Source organism: Ranitomeya imitator, chromosome 8, assembly GCF_032444005.1.
Source record: "Ranitomeya imitator isolate aRanImi1 chromosome 8, aRanImi1.pri, whole genome shotgun sequence".
In the NCBI taxonomy this organism is placed as follows: Eukaryota; Metazoa; Chordata; class Amphibia; order Anura; family Dendrobatidae; genus Ranitomeya; species Ranitomeya imitator.
In genome coordinates this window covers 49,188,580-49,208,563 of record NC_091289.1, presented here as the reverse complement: position 1 = coordinate 49,208,563, position 19,984 = coordinate 49,188,580, and the positions used below count along the sequence as shown (strand labels likewise).

At 42.4% G+C, this 19,984-nt stretch overlaps 1 protein-coding gene across 2 annotated transcripts in view; it reads right to left on the bottom strand.

Annotated features, from left to right (window-relative positions):
- The window catches only part of LOC138647687 (protein kinase C delta type-like), a 63,224-nt gene that overhangs the window by 1,999 nt on the left and 41,241 nt on the right, over positions 1-19,984 (bottom strand). The window contains exons 8-17 of one of the 2 annotated variants that reach the window (XM_069736880.1): positions 18,267-18,396; positions 15,861-15,961; positions 14,612-14,711; positions 14,370-14,503; positions 14,118-14,291; positions 13,152-13,243; positions 11,987-12,049; positions 9,757-9,895; positions 9,480-9,668; positions 9,254-9,382 (exon numbers count right to left, since the gene is read on the bottom strand). In XM_069736880.1, the coding sequence (XP_069592981.1) occupies positions 9,254-9,382; positions 9,480-9,668; positions 9,757-9,895; positions 11,987-12,049; positions 13,152-13,243; positions 14,118-14,291; positions 14,370-14,503; positions 14,612-14,711; positions 15,861-15,961; positions 18,267-18,396 (1,251 nt within the window). The remainder of the gene's footprint in view (positions 1-9,253; positions 9,383-9,479; positions 9,669-9,756; positions 9,896-11,986; positions 12,050-13,151; positions 13,244-14,117; positions 14,292-14,369; positions 14,504-14,611; positions 14,712-15,860; positions 15,962-18,266; positions 18,397-19,984) is intronic. The other variant, XM_069736881.1, reaches the window with a different exon arrangement.

The window sequence follows — 19,984 nt, the reverse complement described above, 5'->3', positions numbered from 1 at the left end:
GGCCCACATGATGCTCCATACTGTATAATGGCCACACATGATGCTCTATACTGTATAATGGCCACACATGATGCTCCATACTGTATAATGGCCACACATGATGCTCCATACTGTATAATGGCCACACATGATGCTCCATACTGTATAATGGCCACACATGATGCTCCATACTGTATAATGGCCACACATGATGCTCCATACTGTATAATGGCCACACATGATGCTCCATACTGTATAATGGCCACACATGATGCTCCATACTGTATAATGGCCACACATGATGCTCCATACTGTATAATGGCCACACATGATGCTCCATACTGTATAATGGCCACACATGATGCTCCATACTGTATAATGGCCACATAGTGCTCTATACTGTATAATGGCCACACAATGCTCCATACTGTATAATGGTCACACAGTGCTCCATACTGTATAATGGCCACACATGATGCTCTATACTGTATAATGGCCACACATGATGCTCCATACTGTATAATGGCCACACATGATGCTCCATACTGTATAATGGCCACACATGATGCTCCATACTGTATAATGGCCACACATGATGCTCCATACTGTATAATGGCCACACATGATGCTCCATACTGTATAATGGCCACATAGTGCTCTATAATGTATAATGGCCACACAATGCTCCATACTGTATAATGGCCACACAGTGCTCCATACTGTATAATGGCCACACATGATGCTCTATACTGTATAATGGCCACACATGATGCTCCATACTGTATAATGGCCACACATGATGCTCCATACTGTATAATGGCCACACGATGCTCCATACTGTATAATGGCCACACATGATGCTCCATACTGTATAATGGCCACACATGATGCTCCATACTGTATAATGGCCACATAGTGCTCTATACTGTATAATGGCCACACAGTGCTCCATACTGTATGATGGCCACACAGTGCTCCATACTGTATAATGGCCACACAGTGCTCCATACTGTATAATGGCCACATATGATGCTAGGTACTGTATGATGGCCCTACATGATACTACATACTGTATAATAGCCACACATGATACTGCGCACAGTATAATTGCCACGCATAGTTACTCCTACACATGCGGCTCCGCTCCGTACACCTCATACACACACGGCTCTGCTCCGTACACCTCATACACACACACGGCTCTGCTCCGTACACCTCCTAAACAAACGGCTCTGCTCCATACACCTCATACACACACACACAACTCTGCTCCGTACACTTCATACACACACGGCTCTACTCCGCACACCTCATACACACACACGGCTCTACTCCGCACACCTCATACACACACGGCTCTGCTCCATACACCTCATACACACACGGCTCCGCTCTGTACACCTCATACACACACACGGCTCCGCTCTGTACACCTCATACACACACGACTCTGCTCCATACACCTCATACACACATGGCTCTGCTCCGTACACCTCATACACATGCTTGGCTCCGCTCTGAACACCTCATACACACACACACGGCTCCGCTCCGTACACCTCGTACACACACACGGCTCTGCTACATCCACACTATAAACAACTCCGACCCCACACATAAGCTTACCGTCTAGCACCATGACAGAACAGCAGAGTCCTGCAATACACGGAGGCCCCTGATCATGTGACTCCTGACTCCTCCCCTCCTGTGACCTCATCACAGGTCCTGAGCAAGCTTCAGTGACTCACTGTGACTGAGAGGCCCTCCCCCTCCGTCCTCTCTTCCTGGTCCAGCGTCTGCCACCTGTCACCTCACCGCAGACCACAGCAGTGACAGCCGGCTGGACAGCAGCATAATATATGCTAGCAGGTGAGGAGGGGGGCCTGTTTAACTGTCATATCACATGCGTGCAGCAGAGCGGGCCCCCCTGCTTCTCCTGTTAGCAGTAATACTGCCGCCGGCTGTCATTCACCTCCTTGCTTGGTATGTCCGTCGGGGGCCCCCTCCCGCTCTGGGCCCCTGTGCGGTTGCACAGGTTGAACAGGTGGTATGTCCGCCCATGGTCTGTTCCCTAAGATAGGATAGGGAGGGCAGAGCTTACAGTAAGCTTCTTTAAATGTTTCTATGTAGCATGAGCATTTAACGCGCACAGCTCTGCAGTATTCACACTATACATAAACAGCTCAGCAGCGCACACAAACACAACACTATTGTACACACAGTAGATACACAGCTCTGCTACATACATACACAGTATATATATACACAGCTTTGCTACATACATACACACAGTTCTGCTACATACATACACACACAAACACATCTCTGCTGTTACATGCACAGACTACTCTTCTGTATGTATACATACAGTCGTGGTCGAAAAGATTGGCAACCTTGAAATTGTTCCAGAAAATGAAGTGTTTTTCACAAAAAATTATTGCAATTAACCATGTTTTGTTATACACACTTATTTCCTTTGTGTGTATTGAAACAGCACAAAAAAAAGAGAAAAAAAGTCAAATTGGACATCATTTCACACAAAACCCCCAAAATGGGCTGGACAAAACTATTGGCACCCTCAACTTAAACGATTGCCCACCCTCTGGAATAAATAACTGCAAGCAATCGCTTCCTATAACCATCAACAAGCTTCTTACACATCTCAGCTAGAATTTTGGATTACTCTTTTGCAAACTGCTCCAGGTCTCTCATATGTGAAGTCGCCTTCTCCCAACAGTAATTTTAAGTTCTCTCCATGGGTGTTCAATGGGATTTAGATCCGGACTCATTACTGCCACTTCAGAACTCCCCAGCACTTTGTTTCCGTCGATTTCTGGGTGCTTCTTCAAGTATGTTTTGGGTCATTGTCCTGCTGGAAGACCCATGACCTAGGACGCAAAGCCAGATTTCTGACACTAGGCACTACATTGCGCCCCAAAATCCTTTGGTAATCTTCAGATTTCATGATGATTTGCACACAGTTAAAGCACCCTGTGCCAGAGAAACAAAAACAACCCCAAGACATAGTTGACTATAGGTACTGGGGTAATCTTTGTAAGCCTCCTTCCATTTTCAGTAAACAGTACAATGATGTGCTTTACCAAAAAGCTGTATCTTGGTCTCATCAGTCCACAAGACACTTTCCCAGAAGGGCTTTCGCCTACTCGCGAACATTTTGGCTAACTGCAGTCTAGCTTTTTTATGTCTCTCTGTCAGTAGGGGGGTCCTCCTGAGTTTTCTGCAATAGCGTTTAATTTCATTCAAATGGCGATGGATAGTTTGCACTGACACCGATGCACCCTGAGCCTGCAGAACAGCTTGAATTTGATTGGGGCTGCTTATCAACCATCCAGACTATCCTGCCTTGCAACCTTTCATCAATTTTTGTCTGCTGTCCACATCCAGGGAGATTAACTACAGTGCCATGGGTTGTAAACTTCTTGATTATGTTGCACACCTTGGACAAAGAAACATCAAGATTTCTGGAGATAGACTTGTAAACTTGAGATTGTTGATATTTTTCAACAATTTTGGTTCTCAAGTCCTCAAACAGTTATCTTCTCTTTCTGTACTTCACGCTTACACACAATACAAAGATTGAATAAACTTCTCCCTTTTTAATCTTGTTTCAGGTGTGATTTTCATATTGCTTACATCTGTTACTTGCCACAGGCGAGTTTGAACAAGCATCACATACATGAAACAAAGTTATTTACCCACACTACTCACAGTTAGGGATATTTGGCTTTCCTGTGTAGTTTATATAAAACGTTAAAAGGTCATGCTATAGTGATATTTTTTTATCATTAAAGTCGGGCATTTGAGTAGAAGCATCAATGGCAATTTCTTCATCTCCAACAATTTATTGAATCAAAACCAACAGCAGCAGTGAGTATATCCCCAAAAATGTCACTGTTTCAATAACGTTCGATGTGGCCTTGAACGTCAATTACAGCTGACCACGACACCTCCTGCTCCTCACAAGTAAAGTTATGGTCTGCTGAGGCATGGCATCCCACTCTTCTTGAAGGGTGGCCCTCAGGTCATTGAGGTTCTGGGGTGCAGGGTTACGAGCCTCTATATGGCAACTCAGCTGGTCCCATAGGTTTTCTATGGGATTCAGGACTGGAGAAAGTGCAGGCAACTCCATTTAAGGCACCCCAGTCTATAGCAGCCGTTTCCTACTGATGTGACCTCGACGATCTGGAGAATTGTTGTCCATGAAGATGAAATTAGGCCAGTGTTGTTTGTGCAGATGCCCAATGACTCGATGTTGTTCACGTAATATGGGTTTGCCACAAAGTGCAGGGCTGTCCTTTATTGACTAGACACACCTGCCCATACTGTAACACCACACCACCAAAGGCTCATCTAGTGACAACAGTGGCTAAGTCATAGCGCTCTCTTTGACGTCTCCAACATCGTTGGCGGCAATGATTTCTGCACAGTGTGAATAGACTTTCATCAGTGAACAGCCCTGAAGACTACTGGTCCCTCGTCTAGCGTAGATCCTTGATTGCCCATGCAAGACAATGACTCCTGTGCCTAGTGGTGTGGTCAGGTACCTTGCAGGTCATACTGATGTAAACAGTTTTGAATGGTCTATCGTGACACTTGGGAGTCTCTTGCCTCCCTTACATGTGCCTGGAGTTGTGTTGGATTAATCATCCGGTTCCGAAGGGCATTGTTTACAATGAATCGGTCATCAGTGTGGCATGTGGCCAAAGTACGCCCACTTCTCTGCCTTTCTGTGACTCTTCTAGTCTCTCTCCATCTCTGTTGCAGCCAGCAGATGACTGACATTCTAAGCCCAGTGGCCACTTCCGTCTGAGAATGTCCTACTTGAAGCCTCACAATGGCGAGGTCCTGTAGATCAATTGTTGGGTGTCGTCTTGGTCTCATGACGAGGAGGACTGTTTAATACCAATTCTAATTCAGTTTTTATGCTATACACACTGCTCTGTTGCACACATATACAGCTCTGGAAAAAACTAAGAGACCACTGCAAAATTTTCAGTTTGTCTGATATTTTTGGTTATAGGTATATTTTTGAGTAAAATGTAAATTATTCTTTTATTCTATAAACTACTGACAACATGTCTCCGAAGTTCCAAGCAATACATTTTGTATTTCTTTTTTTTGAAAATGAGAAATGGTCAAAATAACAAAAAAATGCATTGCTTGCAGACCTCAAATAATGCAAAACAAAATAAGTTCTTAAAACATTAGTATTGTTGTTTCTAAATGACTAACTCAGGAAGAGTTCAGAAATCAATATTTTGTGGAATAACCATGATTTTTAATCACAACTTTCATGAGTCTTGGCATGCTTTCCACCAGTCTTTCACACCGATTTTGGGTGACCTTATGCCACTCCTGGTACAAAAATGTAAGCAGTTCTTCGATGACTTGTGACTATCCATCTTCCTCTTAATTACATTCCAGAGGTTTTCAATGGGGTTCAGGTCTGGAGATTGCCCTGGCCATGACAAGGATTTGATGTGGTGGTCCTTCATCCGCACCTTGATTGACCTAGCTGTGTGCCATGGCGCATTGTCCTGCTGCAAAAACCAGTCCTCAGAGTTGGGGAACATTACCTGAGCAGAAGGAATCAACAGTTTTTCCAGGATAACCTTGTATGCAGCTTGATTCATACGTCCTTCGCAAAGATTAACCTAACCTTCCCAATTCCAGCCTTGCTGAAGCCATCCCCAGATCAACACCAACCCTCCACCAAATTTCACAGTGGGTGCAAGACACTGTGGCTTCTACGCCTCTCCAAGTCTCCGTGTAACCATTAGATGACCAGGTGTTGGGCAAAGCTGAAAATTAGACTCATCGGAGAAGATTCCCTACTCCAGTCATCTATGGACCAATCCTTATGGTCTTTGGCAAACTTCAGCCTGGCTCGCCTTTGCTTCTCATTGATGAAAGGCTTTTTTCTAGCTTTACATGACTTGAGTCCTGCCTCTAGGAGCCTGTTACAAACTGTCCTTGCCGTGCACTTCACCCCAGCTGCCATTTGCCATTCCGTTTGTAGGTCACTTGATGTCATCCTGCAGTTGCTGATGACGGTCATCCAGGACAGCAGAGAGTCGTTTTTGCCCTCTGCCGGTCTGTAGCTTTGTTGTCCCCAATGTCTGCTGCTTGACCTTGTTGTAATGGACTCCCGTTATAGAAATTTTAAGGATGGAGTCAACATGACGCTCACTGTGTCCATCTGCTAGTAAAGCCAGAACTGAGCCCTTCTTTTCCTCACTCAAGACTTTTCTTTTCAACTCCTTTGGCATGGTTAAAAGTTATTTTTTAATTCCTTTTACTTTTGGGATATTACTAGCACTTGTTTTGCCATCCAGCTTGTCCTATTGTAAGAGGATTGTGAACACCACAGCAGGGTTGTTTTATACTTTCCTCAGTTACATAAGATTTGGTTCAGGTGATCACCTAATCAGAAGCACATTAAGTAGAATGAGGTGTACTCTGATTGGAACTCAACTGACACTGGAATGGAATGGCTGTCAGACATGTAGAGAAGCTGATTTATATAAAACTGTGCAGTGGTCTCTTAATTTTTGCCAGAGATGTACATGTACATATAAACATACACAAAGAATTCCATTACATATACCACATATACACTGCTTTGTTGCTTAACTCCTTAACGGCCGCCGATACACCCATTAAAAGCGGCAGTAACGGGTACTTATGCCTCAGAGCCACTTTTTAACGGCGCTGAGAAATAAGTGTATAGCGCCCCCAGAATTGGAATTTCTCCGGGGTCTCGGTTACCGGGGTAGCCGAGACCCCAGAGAACATGATTAGGGTCGGTTTTTATCAACCCCAGTGTTGCGATTGCCGTTATTAATGGTATAACTGCAAAAAAAAAAAAAAAGCCCAATTTCCCATTTAATTTCTCTCTCCTTTGATGTGATCGCACATCAGAGGAGAGAGAAATGGGGTCCCCCTATCCCCCACCAATACCTCCAATGTCCCTGCATCCCCCCGTGAAGTCCCCTGGTCCGCCGGCTTCTTCTGGTGGGTGCATGCGCAGTGCACCTGCCGAGATCTGCCGTCCGACACCCGGCGACAACAGGAAATTTTTCCCAATTAAAAAAGCTTACGCGAAACGTTTGTCTGGGGTCAGCCCCTGGGAAATCTGTGGTCTGTGCACCGGCACTTTACAACAGTGGTAAGTGTATGCAGCCGTTATAACTTTGGTACGGGCAGTATATTTACTTTATGCCCCTACTTTCTACATTATCAGTTTATAATTAATGGTCGATACTCTCAGCACAAGCACTTTATGATTGTTGCAATATTACTACTTTTGCACTAGGAGAGTATATGTTTACATGATCTTCCAATACTGTATACTTATGTAATTTGTGGAACCGCCTCTTACCCCAATCCCTTATTCCCAGGGCTTCTATTGTGGATCCTATCTTTTCCTTCCTCAATTTTTGTGTATAAGATTATGTATGTTACTTATCACTTTATCAATAAAATCATGTTTAATTTTTGAAGTCAGCTAGGGCTAAAGCTAGGGTTAGGGTTGGGCTAAAGTTAGAGTTGGGTTAGAGTTGTGGTTATGGTTGGGATTACGGTTAAGGTTGGGATTAGGGATAGGGGTGTGTCGGAGTTAGGGTTGGAGTTAGAATTGGGGGGGGTTTCCACTGTTTAGGTACATCAGGGGGTCTCCAAACGTGACATGGTGCCACCATTGATTCCAGCCAATTTTGCATTCAAAAAGTCAAACAGTGCTCCCTCCCTTCTGAGCCCTGTCATGCGCCCAAAAAATGGCTTTTCCCCCACATATGGGGTACTGGCGTACTCAGGAGAATTTGCACAACACATTTTATGGTCCATTTTCTCCTGATACCCTTGTGAAAATTTTTAAAAAAATTGGTTCCAAAGTAAATTTTTTGTGAAAAAAGTAAAACTGTTCATTTTTTTCCTTCCACGTTGCTTTAGTACTCGTGAAGCACCTGAAGGGTTAATAAACTTCTTGAATGTGGTATTGCGCACCTTGAGGGGTGTAGTTTTTAGAATGGTGTCACTTTTGGGTATTTAATGTTATATTGACTTCCCAAACTCACTTCAAATGTGAGCGGCTCCCTAAAAAAATGGTTTTGTAAATTTTGTTGGATAAATGAGAAATCGCTGGTCAACTTTTAACCCTTATAACTTCCTAACAAAACAAAAAAATATGCGTTCCAAAATTGTGCTGTAGTAAAGTTGACATGTGGGAAATGTTATTTATTAACTATTAAGTTTGAAAATTGCCAAATTTTCGCCAAATTTCTGTTAAATAAATAACGCAAGGTATATTGAAGAAATGTTACCACTAACAATATGTCAAGAAAAAACATTCTCAGAATCATCAGGATCCATTGAAGCGTTCCAGAGCTATAACCTCATAAAGTGACAGTGGTCAGAATTATAAAAATTGGTTCTGTCATTAAGTACCAAATTGTTCACTTGTAGTTGAAGTTGTTCTCCAATTGTACATTCTCGCTCTTGCAGCTGATCACATGCCTGAGACATGATGGATAGTCCTATAACTAGATTAAACCTGAGCAAATTCTGTTCTCCTCGTCCAGTTCTCGGCTTTGGAGGTGGGAGAGAGACGTGTGCGGCTATCTACTGCCCAAGTCGGGTTGTCCCACCCCTGCACCCGCCGTCCCGGACCCCTGCTGCTATGGCTATAGTTCCACTCCTAAGCATGTCCTACAATGGAAAGCCATTAAAGTAAATGAGGCTACGCTGTAATGCCACACACAATCTTTATATTTAGAGGATCAGTATTTTAGTGGATATAGTAGCTACATGTACTAAACATCTCCAAAAAAACATACAATACCTCAATGCATGGACAAACCTACATCAACCACATACACAAACTGTGAGCTCCAGTCTTGGGCATAAAATGTGCCTTAAAATTATTTAAAGATTTATAAGATTTGAGAAGACAACTGTGCATGGTTTACTGGGAGGGCGTTATTAATAAGAAAAAAAAATGGTGCAAATTCTGGAACAAATCCATACCTGTTAATAGCATTAAAAATGTGTAGAAAATAACCATCTGAATAAGGCACAAATCTGTCATTAGTAACTGGAGTCAACAACCAGACCCCACAGGAGGGCAGAGTCCAATAGATGATAGGCGTCTATGGTGACATTAGTGGTGGAACATCTTTGCTACATCAGAACATATCATTTATATAAGACCCAACATACAAGGGTGTAGGGACCCTGAAAGGACTGAAGCACCTACCACTTTAGGCTTGAAGGGTGGTTCCACTTCTTTTTTTTCCAAAGCAGTCCAGTTGATGGTCTTGAAGAAAGGATGTAGTTTGATGTTCCCAGTCACACCAAGTCTTCTTGTGGGGTCTCTATCAAACAGCTTAGCGAGAAAAACAAACCACAATGAGCAATTAAATGGCAGGTGCTAAACAGAAGATGTCCCCAATGTAGCTGGAAGTAGAGAGAGACATCTTTACCTTTTCTAGGAGGTCTTTGGATTCTTTGGTGATCCAGCGTGGATAGTGTGGAGTGTCTGCTCGAATTGACTCAAACAGTTCATCCTCATCGTCGCCATGGAAGGGCGACTGTCCTATCAACATCTCGTACAGCAGGACGCCAAAGGACCACCAGTCTACAGAAAAGGTGTACTTGTGCCCCTGCAGAATCTGTAGGGTTACAGCGCATGATACGTTATCACATATTTAACGTGCTACTGTATACACCGAGCACAACAATCACCGTCGGCGATCTCACCTCTGGAGCAATGTAATCTGGGGTCCCGCAGAACGTGCTGGCTTTATTATCGGCAAATACATTTTCTTTGCACATTCCAAAATCTGCAATCTTGATATGGCCATCCTTGTCCAACATTACGTTGTCCAACTTCAGATCCCTATATTTTAAAAAAATAAATAAATGTTGCAGGGGTCCCAAAATGAATATTTATAATAATAGGAAACGAGGCGGATGGACACATTAGGAACCAACCAACTGCTAACTGTGTCACTTAAACTCTGTTCACATTACATTTCATCTCTGGGAAACAAAAAACATTATCCATACGGGTTAATGACCAAGAGATGCCAAAACGAGTGCCCCCTTGCCAATCACTTTTCATAAAAGTACAGAAATGTGTAGCTGAATGTACAAATACATCTTGCAAAAAATCCTAAATCCTGAATACCAGGCATTATGCTTTTCTTTTTTACCCATTATGGAAGCCCTTTTGTAATATCGGAGATATACATTGGGGAAACCTTCCTGACATAAGGCTAACGTGTAATGTGAACAGATCCTTAGTATTTAGGTAGACTAAGGTGCCTGCATCCCCCAGCAATAATTATAGTCAAATCTATTTTGTGGCGTTCTAAAATATTTAAAGAAAACCTGTCAGCTAATTTATGCTGCTCAAAACACAGGCAGCATTAATCGGACACTGGCTGCGTTATTGCAGCCATGTAGGTTTTACTCTCAGATGACTTGTCCGAGGTAAGTCCTCAGCGGCTTCTTCCCACCCTGCTCTCCATAACTGACAGGTGTCTCCTTATAAACACATGCCTATCAAACATAGGGATCATAGCGGGGTGAAGCCCTTGGACTAGTCATCAAATTTGTATAGTGCCCGAATGGCCTGTCAAAGAATATTTTCTCTGAAATGCTCCAGTGTTACCGCGGAAAACATGCACGGCTGCTATAAAGAAGGCAGACTCCAATTCATGATGCCCCAGAGTTAGTTGACAGGTTCCCTCTGTGTGTTGCATAATGAAAACCGGGCGTGATCCCACCCAACTAACAGTTGTGCCCAGCTTGTGGACTGAGCCATGGTCAATGACTACGCAATCATGTAGATAAATAATTATCAATGGCTTTGCAATAACCTGTGAGACATCTTATCTTGAGTCAAATAAGAAATCACTCTTCTATCCATTTTGGAACAGTTACAGCTGCATTGAGAACTCAATGCATGACCCCAGCTTTACACAGAATCTGTCAGTAGGATCTATATGGACATGTAGGTCATGGGAAGATGAATAAAATGATACCTTGATATCTGCAATCTGATGTCTTATTCCAGAAAAATCCAATTTTTTTTTTATATGTAAATGAGCTGTTAAGATCTATGGGCTGGACATAGATCTCCCTGAGAATCTGCCTCCAGAGATTAATAAAAATTAAAGGAAGGAGTTACCAGTGTGATACATGTAACTATAACAGAACAGTAGAACTGAACTTTGTCTCCTCACAAACACATTTGCTGCAGCTCTCACAGCACTGCTGTATTACAACCTTGTCTGCCTGTGAGATGGAAACTAAGAGGAACCTGCAGATGTGTCTGGTATAATCACACACAGCTCTGCAGGGAGATCAGGAGAGCAGAGAGCGGCCATCACATTGGTAATTCCCCTTCATGTAATATCAGAAAAACATGGATTTCTTTGGAATAAGACATTGGATTGCAGATATCAAGATATTTTATTCAGCTCCCTATGACCTACATGCCCAATACAGACGACTTAGGCTACTTTCACACTTGCGTCGGCACGTTGTGAGATTTATGCACGAAGTGGGCAGCGGATGCAGTTTTTCAACGCATCCGCTGCCCACTCTGAAGTCCGGGGAGGAGGGGGCGGAGTTTCGGCTGCGCATGCGCGGTAGAAAATGGCGGACGCGAAGGACAAAAAAACGTTCACTTGAACGTTATTTTCGTGCCGACGGTCAGCCAAAACACGACGGATCCGTTGCACGACGGACACAACGTGTGGCCATCCGTCGCGATCCGTCACTAATACAAGTCCATGGGAAAAAAACGCATCATGCGGGCAAATTTGCAGGATCCGTTTTTTTCCCAAAACGACGGATTGCAAAAAACGCACGTGTGAAAGTAGCCTTAGGAGGGTTCATTCTACTGACAGATTCCCTTTAAGACACATTCAATCATTTGTTTTTTATTTCTGCCTATGAGAAAAAAACGGGTCGCCCTTACCTATAAATTATGCCCTTTGAGTGAAGGAACTGTAATCCACATATTATTTCGGCTCCATAAAACCTGCAGGAATAAGAAGTGGCATGGTATTAGACATTTATTCATCTACTTGGCCACAGACGTGACTTATCACAATTCTTTTATATATTTAAGCACTGTGAAATAAAATGTCTCACGACAGCTGCCCAGTGATGGACTTCAATGAAATTGTAGAGGGTGAATGCAGCAATTTAATATGTAGGACAACGTGGCAGCAGGTTTACGCGTTCTCTAGTGACACATTCACTGATTTATCAGCGGCAGGGTATCAAAACTACAGCAAGTAGCCCAGTAAGTGACACACAGGTGATTAAGGGTCTCTGCCACTACATCATGCGGATCCGGCAGTCGAATTTACAATGGCTGATCCTTTTATTTATTGGTGAGAAAAGCCATTACCAGAGAAGTCTGGGGGCCTGTCTCTTATAAAGAACAGCTGTCTGATGTATAGGGGGAGGTTTAAGGGGTTATCTACTATAATAAAGTTATAGGTGATAAGTTACTGATCAGTGGGGTCCAACCACTGGGACTCGCACCGATCAGAACAGGAAATTGTTATTCCTAGAGGGACACCTTTATCCTCACTATAGAATGGGGCAGCGAGTCAAATACCCAACCGCTGCCCCATTCATTCTCTATAGGGCTGCCGGAATAAGATTACAGGCAGTGTTTAGCAGCCCCATTGGAATGAATGTAGCATCTAACCTGCCGCACCATAAAAGTGCCCCATCTTAGATTAACCAAAGAAAAAAATCCCCATTCTGATGATCATTGCGAGTCCCAGTGGCCGGACCCCACTGTCATCAGTAAGTTATCACTCATCCTATGTGCAGGTGATAATTTGATTCATCGGACAGCCCCTTTAGGAATGACTGAGCAACGCTTACTGGGCAGTTCCTGAAGCTCTCAGTTGCAGTGGATGGGTGTACGGATTTGATGACCCGCATTTTGAAGAACCCTCTAACTCTATAGTCACACATGGAAATTTAAGGCGACTTGTACACTGGATCGGATCAGGCTGCTGAGTCCCCAAGCACAGACGTGGGGTTATAGGACTGTGGCTGTACTGTAAACGTATTGCTGTCCCCTTCTCTAGTGACTGACGCAATGTAAGAAATATACTCACGTAGCCCTGAAAAGATCAAACCGACCCTTGTCTTGTATGTGAAACATCAGATCTCCTCCATTCAGAAACTCCATCACAAAGAACAGATGTTCCTATTGGAGACATAATGAAAAAAAAAACAAATATTAGAGGAATTGTAGAATAAGATTCACATCATGGAAAAATTGCACCCAAAAATATTTGTTGCAAAACCCTTAGGTGTTTTCTGCATCTCCTCTATGAGTCCGAATGGCAATGATCCATGGGAATAAAAATGCAAATTAGCTCTCGCCTGAATGGTAAGAAACGGTGTCACTAGTATCCCATATTGGAGGTGGCGACCCTGTAAGGTCCGACTCAACTAAAAAAAACACACAAAAAATGTAAAAAATTTGGGAGTTTTCATTTATTTTTCTCTTCACCATCTCGAGTTACATTACCGTACTTTCTATTTTAATAGATCAGACTTTTGCAGATTTGGCTATACTAAATAGGTTTAATGTTCAATCTCTCAACAGAGCACAAAGATGGTGGCACCGGGTACCTTTAGCAAAACCATGCCGTCCATAGAAATCCAATCAGCCACCTGGGAACCAGCGTATCACATAAATGACGCTGTCAATCAGCAGGTATCGGGGGTATTTGTCAGTGACAGGCAATGGCTGTATAGCACATATATATGTATATGTATAGTGGACGTTGGCCAAGGGGGTTAGAGGGTTAAACTTCCAGGATAGCTATGTCCGACATTGGGCACTAGTAACACAGTTTTAATCCTACCACCAGACAGCTAATTTATACCCCTGGAAAACTGCTCATCAGTTCAGTGATTGGTCCCTGGCTGCCGCCAATTTCCCAGATAATGGCACTTGGGCCTAGAGGGCACACTAGAGTTGTAGGGTCAAATGCAATCACTTATTTCGAAGCCGGGTCCCGCGCGAACCCGCCCGCAGACCCTCGCTTATGATCCTGATCTCTGCTCATTACCTTGGTCTGGAAGCTGCAGTAAATGTGTGTGAGAAAGGGATTTTCCCAGGCCAAAGCGAGCACCCGTTTCTCTACCATAGTACACTCCACATCATCATCGATCAGAACTACGTCCTTCTTCAGGGCCTTTACCGCAAAGAACTCGTTCTTGCCCTTCAGCTCGGCTAACAGCACCTAAAGAGCAGCAGCCAGGAGAGTCAGTGGTGCACGCTGCCGAAGACGGAGATACTGCTGAACGCCACAAACTATTACCTTGCCGAAGCTGCCCTTCCCAAGGACCTTGTGAAAAACGAATTTATCTACGGTTACTCGGTTTCTGAGGCTTGAGACCCTGACAGTTGGCCGTGGACTGCTCCCCTCCCAGAGCCGGTCATACTGGTTGTCTGCTGACCCAAAAAATGAAAATCATATATATTTTTTTCCATGTACATTACTAAGACTTCACTTAATGTGAAAATAAAAATCTTTCCTTCTTCTCCACGGTTTGTACTTACCTGTTGTATCCAGTCCGGGTCCGGCAGCACCTGGGCCTTTTGGAATTACACCCTGGTATATGGCAATGTTCTCTAAGCCGGAATCGGATTTCCTGTTTTTCTTAAAAAAAAAAACAAAAAAAAAAAACACAACATTTAGAGAGACTTGGAGAAAGAGCAAGAGGAAAATAGCATGAGAGCAAAAGCAAAAGGGTGAGCGCAAGTAAGAGAAAGAGTTGGAGAGCCAGAAAGTTAAAAAAAAAAAAAAAAAAAAAGAAGGAAGTGAAAGAAGAAAGCAAAAGAAAAAAAGAGAAAGCACAAGAAAAAAGAAAAAGGAGAAAGCAAAAGAGAAAGCACAAGAAAAAAAAGCAAAAGAAAAAAGAGAAAGCAAAAGAAAAAAGAAAGAAAAAGAAAAAAGAGAAAGAAAAAAAGCAAAAAAAGAAAGCAAAAGAAAAAGCAAAAAAAAAGAAAGCACAAGAGAAAGCACAAGAAAAAAGAAAAAGGAGAAAGCAAAAGAGAAAGCACAAGAAAAAAAAGCAAAAGAAAAAGAAAAAAGCAAAAGAAAAAAGAGAAAGCAAAAGAAAAAGAAAGCACAAGAAAAAAGAGAAAGCAAAAGAAAGAAAAGAAAGCAAGAGAAAGCAAAATAGAAACCGAAAGAGAAAGTAAAAAGAGAAAAGAGAACAAAAGAGAACTAGAGGAAAAGCGAACAAGAGATCGCAAGAAAGAAAGAGAAAGCACGAATGAAACAGGAAGAGACAGAAAAAGAGAGAAAGAAAAAAAGAGAAAAAGTAGAGAGAGAAAAAAAAAACACTCCTTAAAGACCTTAAAGGGTTTGCAAATAGTGATCCTTACCTCCGTTGTCTGCGCCAAGAGCCGTTCAACCAGTCACAGGACCACTAAAGTCTGTGATAGGCTGCAATGGTCAGATGATTTAAACCTTTCAACTCAAGTCACTTGACCGTTGTAACCAATAGCAGGCAGCTATGATCCTGTGGCTGGTTGGATGGAGCAGCCATGGCTTCCAGTGCCGAGTCCAAGTGGGTGATGTCAGGCAGATGGGAGTTATTTTGTTATCTATAGAGAACCCTACCGCCAGGTATAAAACACCTTTTGCCCAGGCTACCCCTTTAACACTGCCATCAGGAATGCAATATAAGCATGTGCCCTCTAATAGCCGATATACCCAATATAATTAAAGGGATTATTCAGATCACACAACCCAAGGATCAGCTGGGTTTGCTCCCTGCACATGTTCTAGCTCATTTCTTACCACGCTGACTTGGGTCAGAGCTTCTGCTAGAAGTTTCTGGTTGATGCCACATAAATTAGCCACTTTAGTCTGACACTTGTGATGGACGTTCATAGCGCACTCTACAGAATAGAAGAGACAGACATATTATACATGGTGTGCGCTCTAAATATCATGAGAAAATTCAGTGCTTCTGCCGGTCTGTCTTTCCCTCTGTGGTAGGACATTCTCAGTGCAAGAAACCTCATAGAATACTTAAGGGCTTAATAGTAATTTAACATTGGCTAAAAATATATATATATATATATTTTGACTGCACCCTCTTAAATTAAATGTCCACTTTTAATTATAAAGTCATTTTCAAATTCAAATGAACATGCGCATTAATATATCTTCATTCTGGATTCCGAGCCATTTTTTCCCCAAGCACCAAATCTCCGGCATATACAAATTTAAACCATAACATTTTGACTGGCAGCAACCACCACTAGAGGGAGCTTTAGAGCATACTGTATACATTAGGCACACCAGCTCCCTCTAGTGGCAGCCAGAATGTTAGCTTTGCTATTTATCCATTTGATTTGGAGCTATGAATTAGGCAAATAAAAATACAACTGCTAAAACAAAATATTGAAAAATTAAATCAGCACAAAATTTGGGCCTTTTTTTTAGATATAAAAAAAATGACTGTGTGTGGAGGATAGGGAAGGAAGGTACCTTTATAAAACTTGTATAACAGTCTGACTATAAGGAAAAAAGGGTTATAAGAAGGAAACAAGTGACCAGAGTCATTGGGGTTAATGATTAAGTGTCCCTTTGAATGTGCCAGTGCTTCACTGTATTCCCTTAGCACTTGGCCACAGTACGGCATTAAAAACGTCACGCATCACCTCTGGTCTTGGCACAATACAACGGCAAAAGGCAACTGAGGACAAGAGGGGAAGTCTACAACTGAGATAATATCAATACACAAAACCACAAAAAATTACTATGTCTTAAAGAAATGAAAGATATACCAATTTTATTCACAAAAATACATATAAGATGATGACACCTAAGTACCTCAAAGCACAACTATAGACAACCAGGACAGAGGCGCACTAAACAATCAATGCTACACCCCACACATAATGACCCAGGTTTATAGTTGATAATTACCAATCAAAGTGAACCTTAGATACAGCATCAAATGCAACCACTGGCATCAAAAGCCTAAGTGGGAGACAAGCTGAAGGGACACTACTATAAGCTGTATACATAACCTAAATCATATAGGAGCGGTGATTAAAAGTGCCTATGTAGGTATATTACCTGTGGCATTCCCAAGCCTAGGTGAACGTCCCACCCCGACGCGCGTTTCGCCAGTTCTTCTTCCGGGGGCGCCCGTCGGGCGAAACGCGCGTCGGGATGGGACGTTCACCTAGGCTTGGCCACGCCACAGGTAATATACCTACATAGGCACTTTTAATCACCGCTCCTATATGATTTAGGTTATGTATACAGCTTATAGTAGTGTCCCTTCAGCTTGTCTCCCACTTAGGCTTTTGATGCCAGTGGTTGCGTTTGATGCTGTATCTAAGGTTCACTTTGATTGGTAATTATCAACTATAAACCTGGGTCATTATGTGTGTGGTGTAGCATTGATTGTTTAGTGCGCCTCAGTCCTGGTTGTCTATAGTTGTGCTTTGAGGTACTTAGGTGTCATCATTTTATATGTATTTTTGTGAATAAAATTGGTATATCTTGCATTCCTTGAGCCATAGTAATTTTTTGTGGTTTTGTGTATTGACATAGTTCTACGGAATGGGACCAAGCTATGTTTAGCTTAATATGTATGCAACAGAGATAATATGCTGCACAGATACAAAATGCAGCACACAGGGCTCATACATCTGCTTCTGTGAATTAAAATTAAATAAAAGCTATTAAATGCCCTGAATGTCATAGGTAAAGGTGTGTTTTGCATCCCCTGGATCCTTTATGGCCAGTTATATAGGATTAGTGAGATCTGCCTAAATGGCTCATCCACTAACCAACAAGTATCATTCATCCCCAGAATATATGACAACCATATGATGGCTTGGGGTCTAACAATTCATCATGAGACCACCGCTCTCATAAGCAGTGATTGGAGAGACTTAGGACGTCTAGTCACAAGGGTGTAGGCCCCAACCAGCAGTAAGACCTGTACCACACCTTATGTTGTTTGTAGCACAATCCCTTTAATACACAACGTATATGGGAGCTACTAATGAGAACTCATGGGAATTAGACAATTACAATTTCCAGACCATTGCCGTTTCCTCAGTTGAGTCTTTACAGAAGTTGTGCAGGTTCTCGTGTGAAGATCTCCATGTATCTGACCTGGTCTTACTGCAGCAGAAGCTTGAGGTAAGACATTAGAGGAACTAGGGTCGGTATACTCACCATCACATTTTAACCCTTGTTTTACCAATCCCCATAGCAGGCTGCCGCAGTGATCGCAGAAGGTAGGGCTCTTATAATTGTACACTTTGAACCGGTGAGGCATATCTATGTTAAATCTTTCCCTTTGGAACTAAAACACATAAAATACCAGTCAATTCAAATAGAATCCAAATCTAAAAAATATTACAGCAGAAAAAAAAAATCATGCAGTTTTCCTAATGGCCACTGGGGCTTTTTTAGACTAACTTCCTGTTTCAGGAAACAACCTGTGTATATAGCCACAATATTCAGATCTCAACCCTATATTTTGTTTTGAAGCGTCTCATGAGAGTGTACAAAGGTCACTGTGAAAGCAGGGGGAGCAGGTAATCTGTGATATCCCCTATTGTAAAAGGCGGTCTTGTGTTATTAGCTGTGTAAAAAGGTGTCCTGCCTCTGGTGATAATGAGACGTCTGAAAAGTGATTTGTAAAGAACAGGAAGTACAAGTATAAATAGCCCATGTGGTCTGTGTGAAAAGTGCACAATTTCTTACTTTTATATATAGATTGTGATATGAAAAATACATATAACACATAACATAAAAACACAATTGAAATGGCAAGTTGTTTTCTGATAACACAATCCTTTAAAAATGAAGTCATAAAAAGGTGGCAAAATGTAGGCTCAGAAAGAAAAGCTTGGGCATTGTGGCAAAGGAGGGGTGGTATTTGGCTTTGTGCAGCACTCATGCTTGTTACTTACATGGAGACATATCAATGTCATATAAGTTGTACACATGGCTCATGTTTCTGGAGAGGCCACATAGCCATAGGCCAAAGTCAACTATTTTAAGGGTTTGGCCCTTTTCTAAAAGAGGAGCTACCCATCATGTGGGTCCCTACAATGAGCTGCTGCTGCCGCCAGGGGGAAGACCTGTGCAATATGTGGTCGCCCCAAGTCCTCCAGACCACAAGCTTCTCATTACAGCAGCTCACCAGTCTGGATAACAGAGGACAGGTCCTAGCGCGAGAACCCCTGTAGTGAAATCTCTATGTCCCAAAAAAGCCGAAGGACAGCGGTAACAGCCTTTGTGATAGAGTGGGTAAAAACAATGCTGATGGGGACAACACAAATCGGGTTCTCACACTTCCTTAATTCACTAACTTCTTAAAAATATTAAAAGCACAAAGTGTTAAAAGCGATAATTGAGGGTTGTAGAATCAGTTCTTGTATCACTTTCACACATGTATATCATCCTGTTCATGTATATAGTCACAAGATTCCTCCTGATCTGCCTCTAGTAAGCTGCTCATTCTCTAATCTGAAGAACAGATAGAAATATCGGTTTGACGTTTCAAAGAAGAATCCGGACTATTGATTTCTTAATAAAACGGTTATGGAAAGGCCAATGAATTATATGACTGCTGGCTCAGCCAACCTAGTTATTGGCTCATTCAGATAATAGTGTCATTTACCAGAATGCTGCATACAAAAATCCTTTATAAAGGGGTTATCCAGGCCTTTATTCCATTTTCTTTAACATGTGCCTTAAAACTAAGGTTGCTTTCACACTGCATTCTGGCACCCATATGTTAGTCCAGATGGGGCTTACGTGCGACCCAAAACGGATTTTGCGTCAACGGTAGCATAAACTATAATGGTGCCAACAGAGAGAACGTACACTCTGTCGTGCGTTATTTTTGTATATGCTTACTGGAGGTGGAGACACAGATGCAT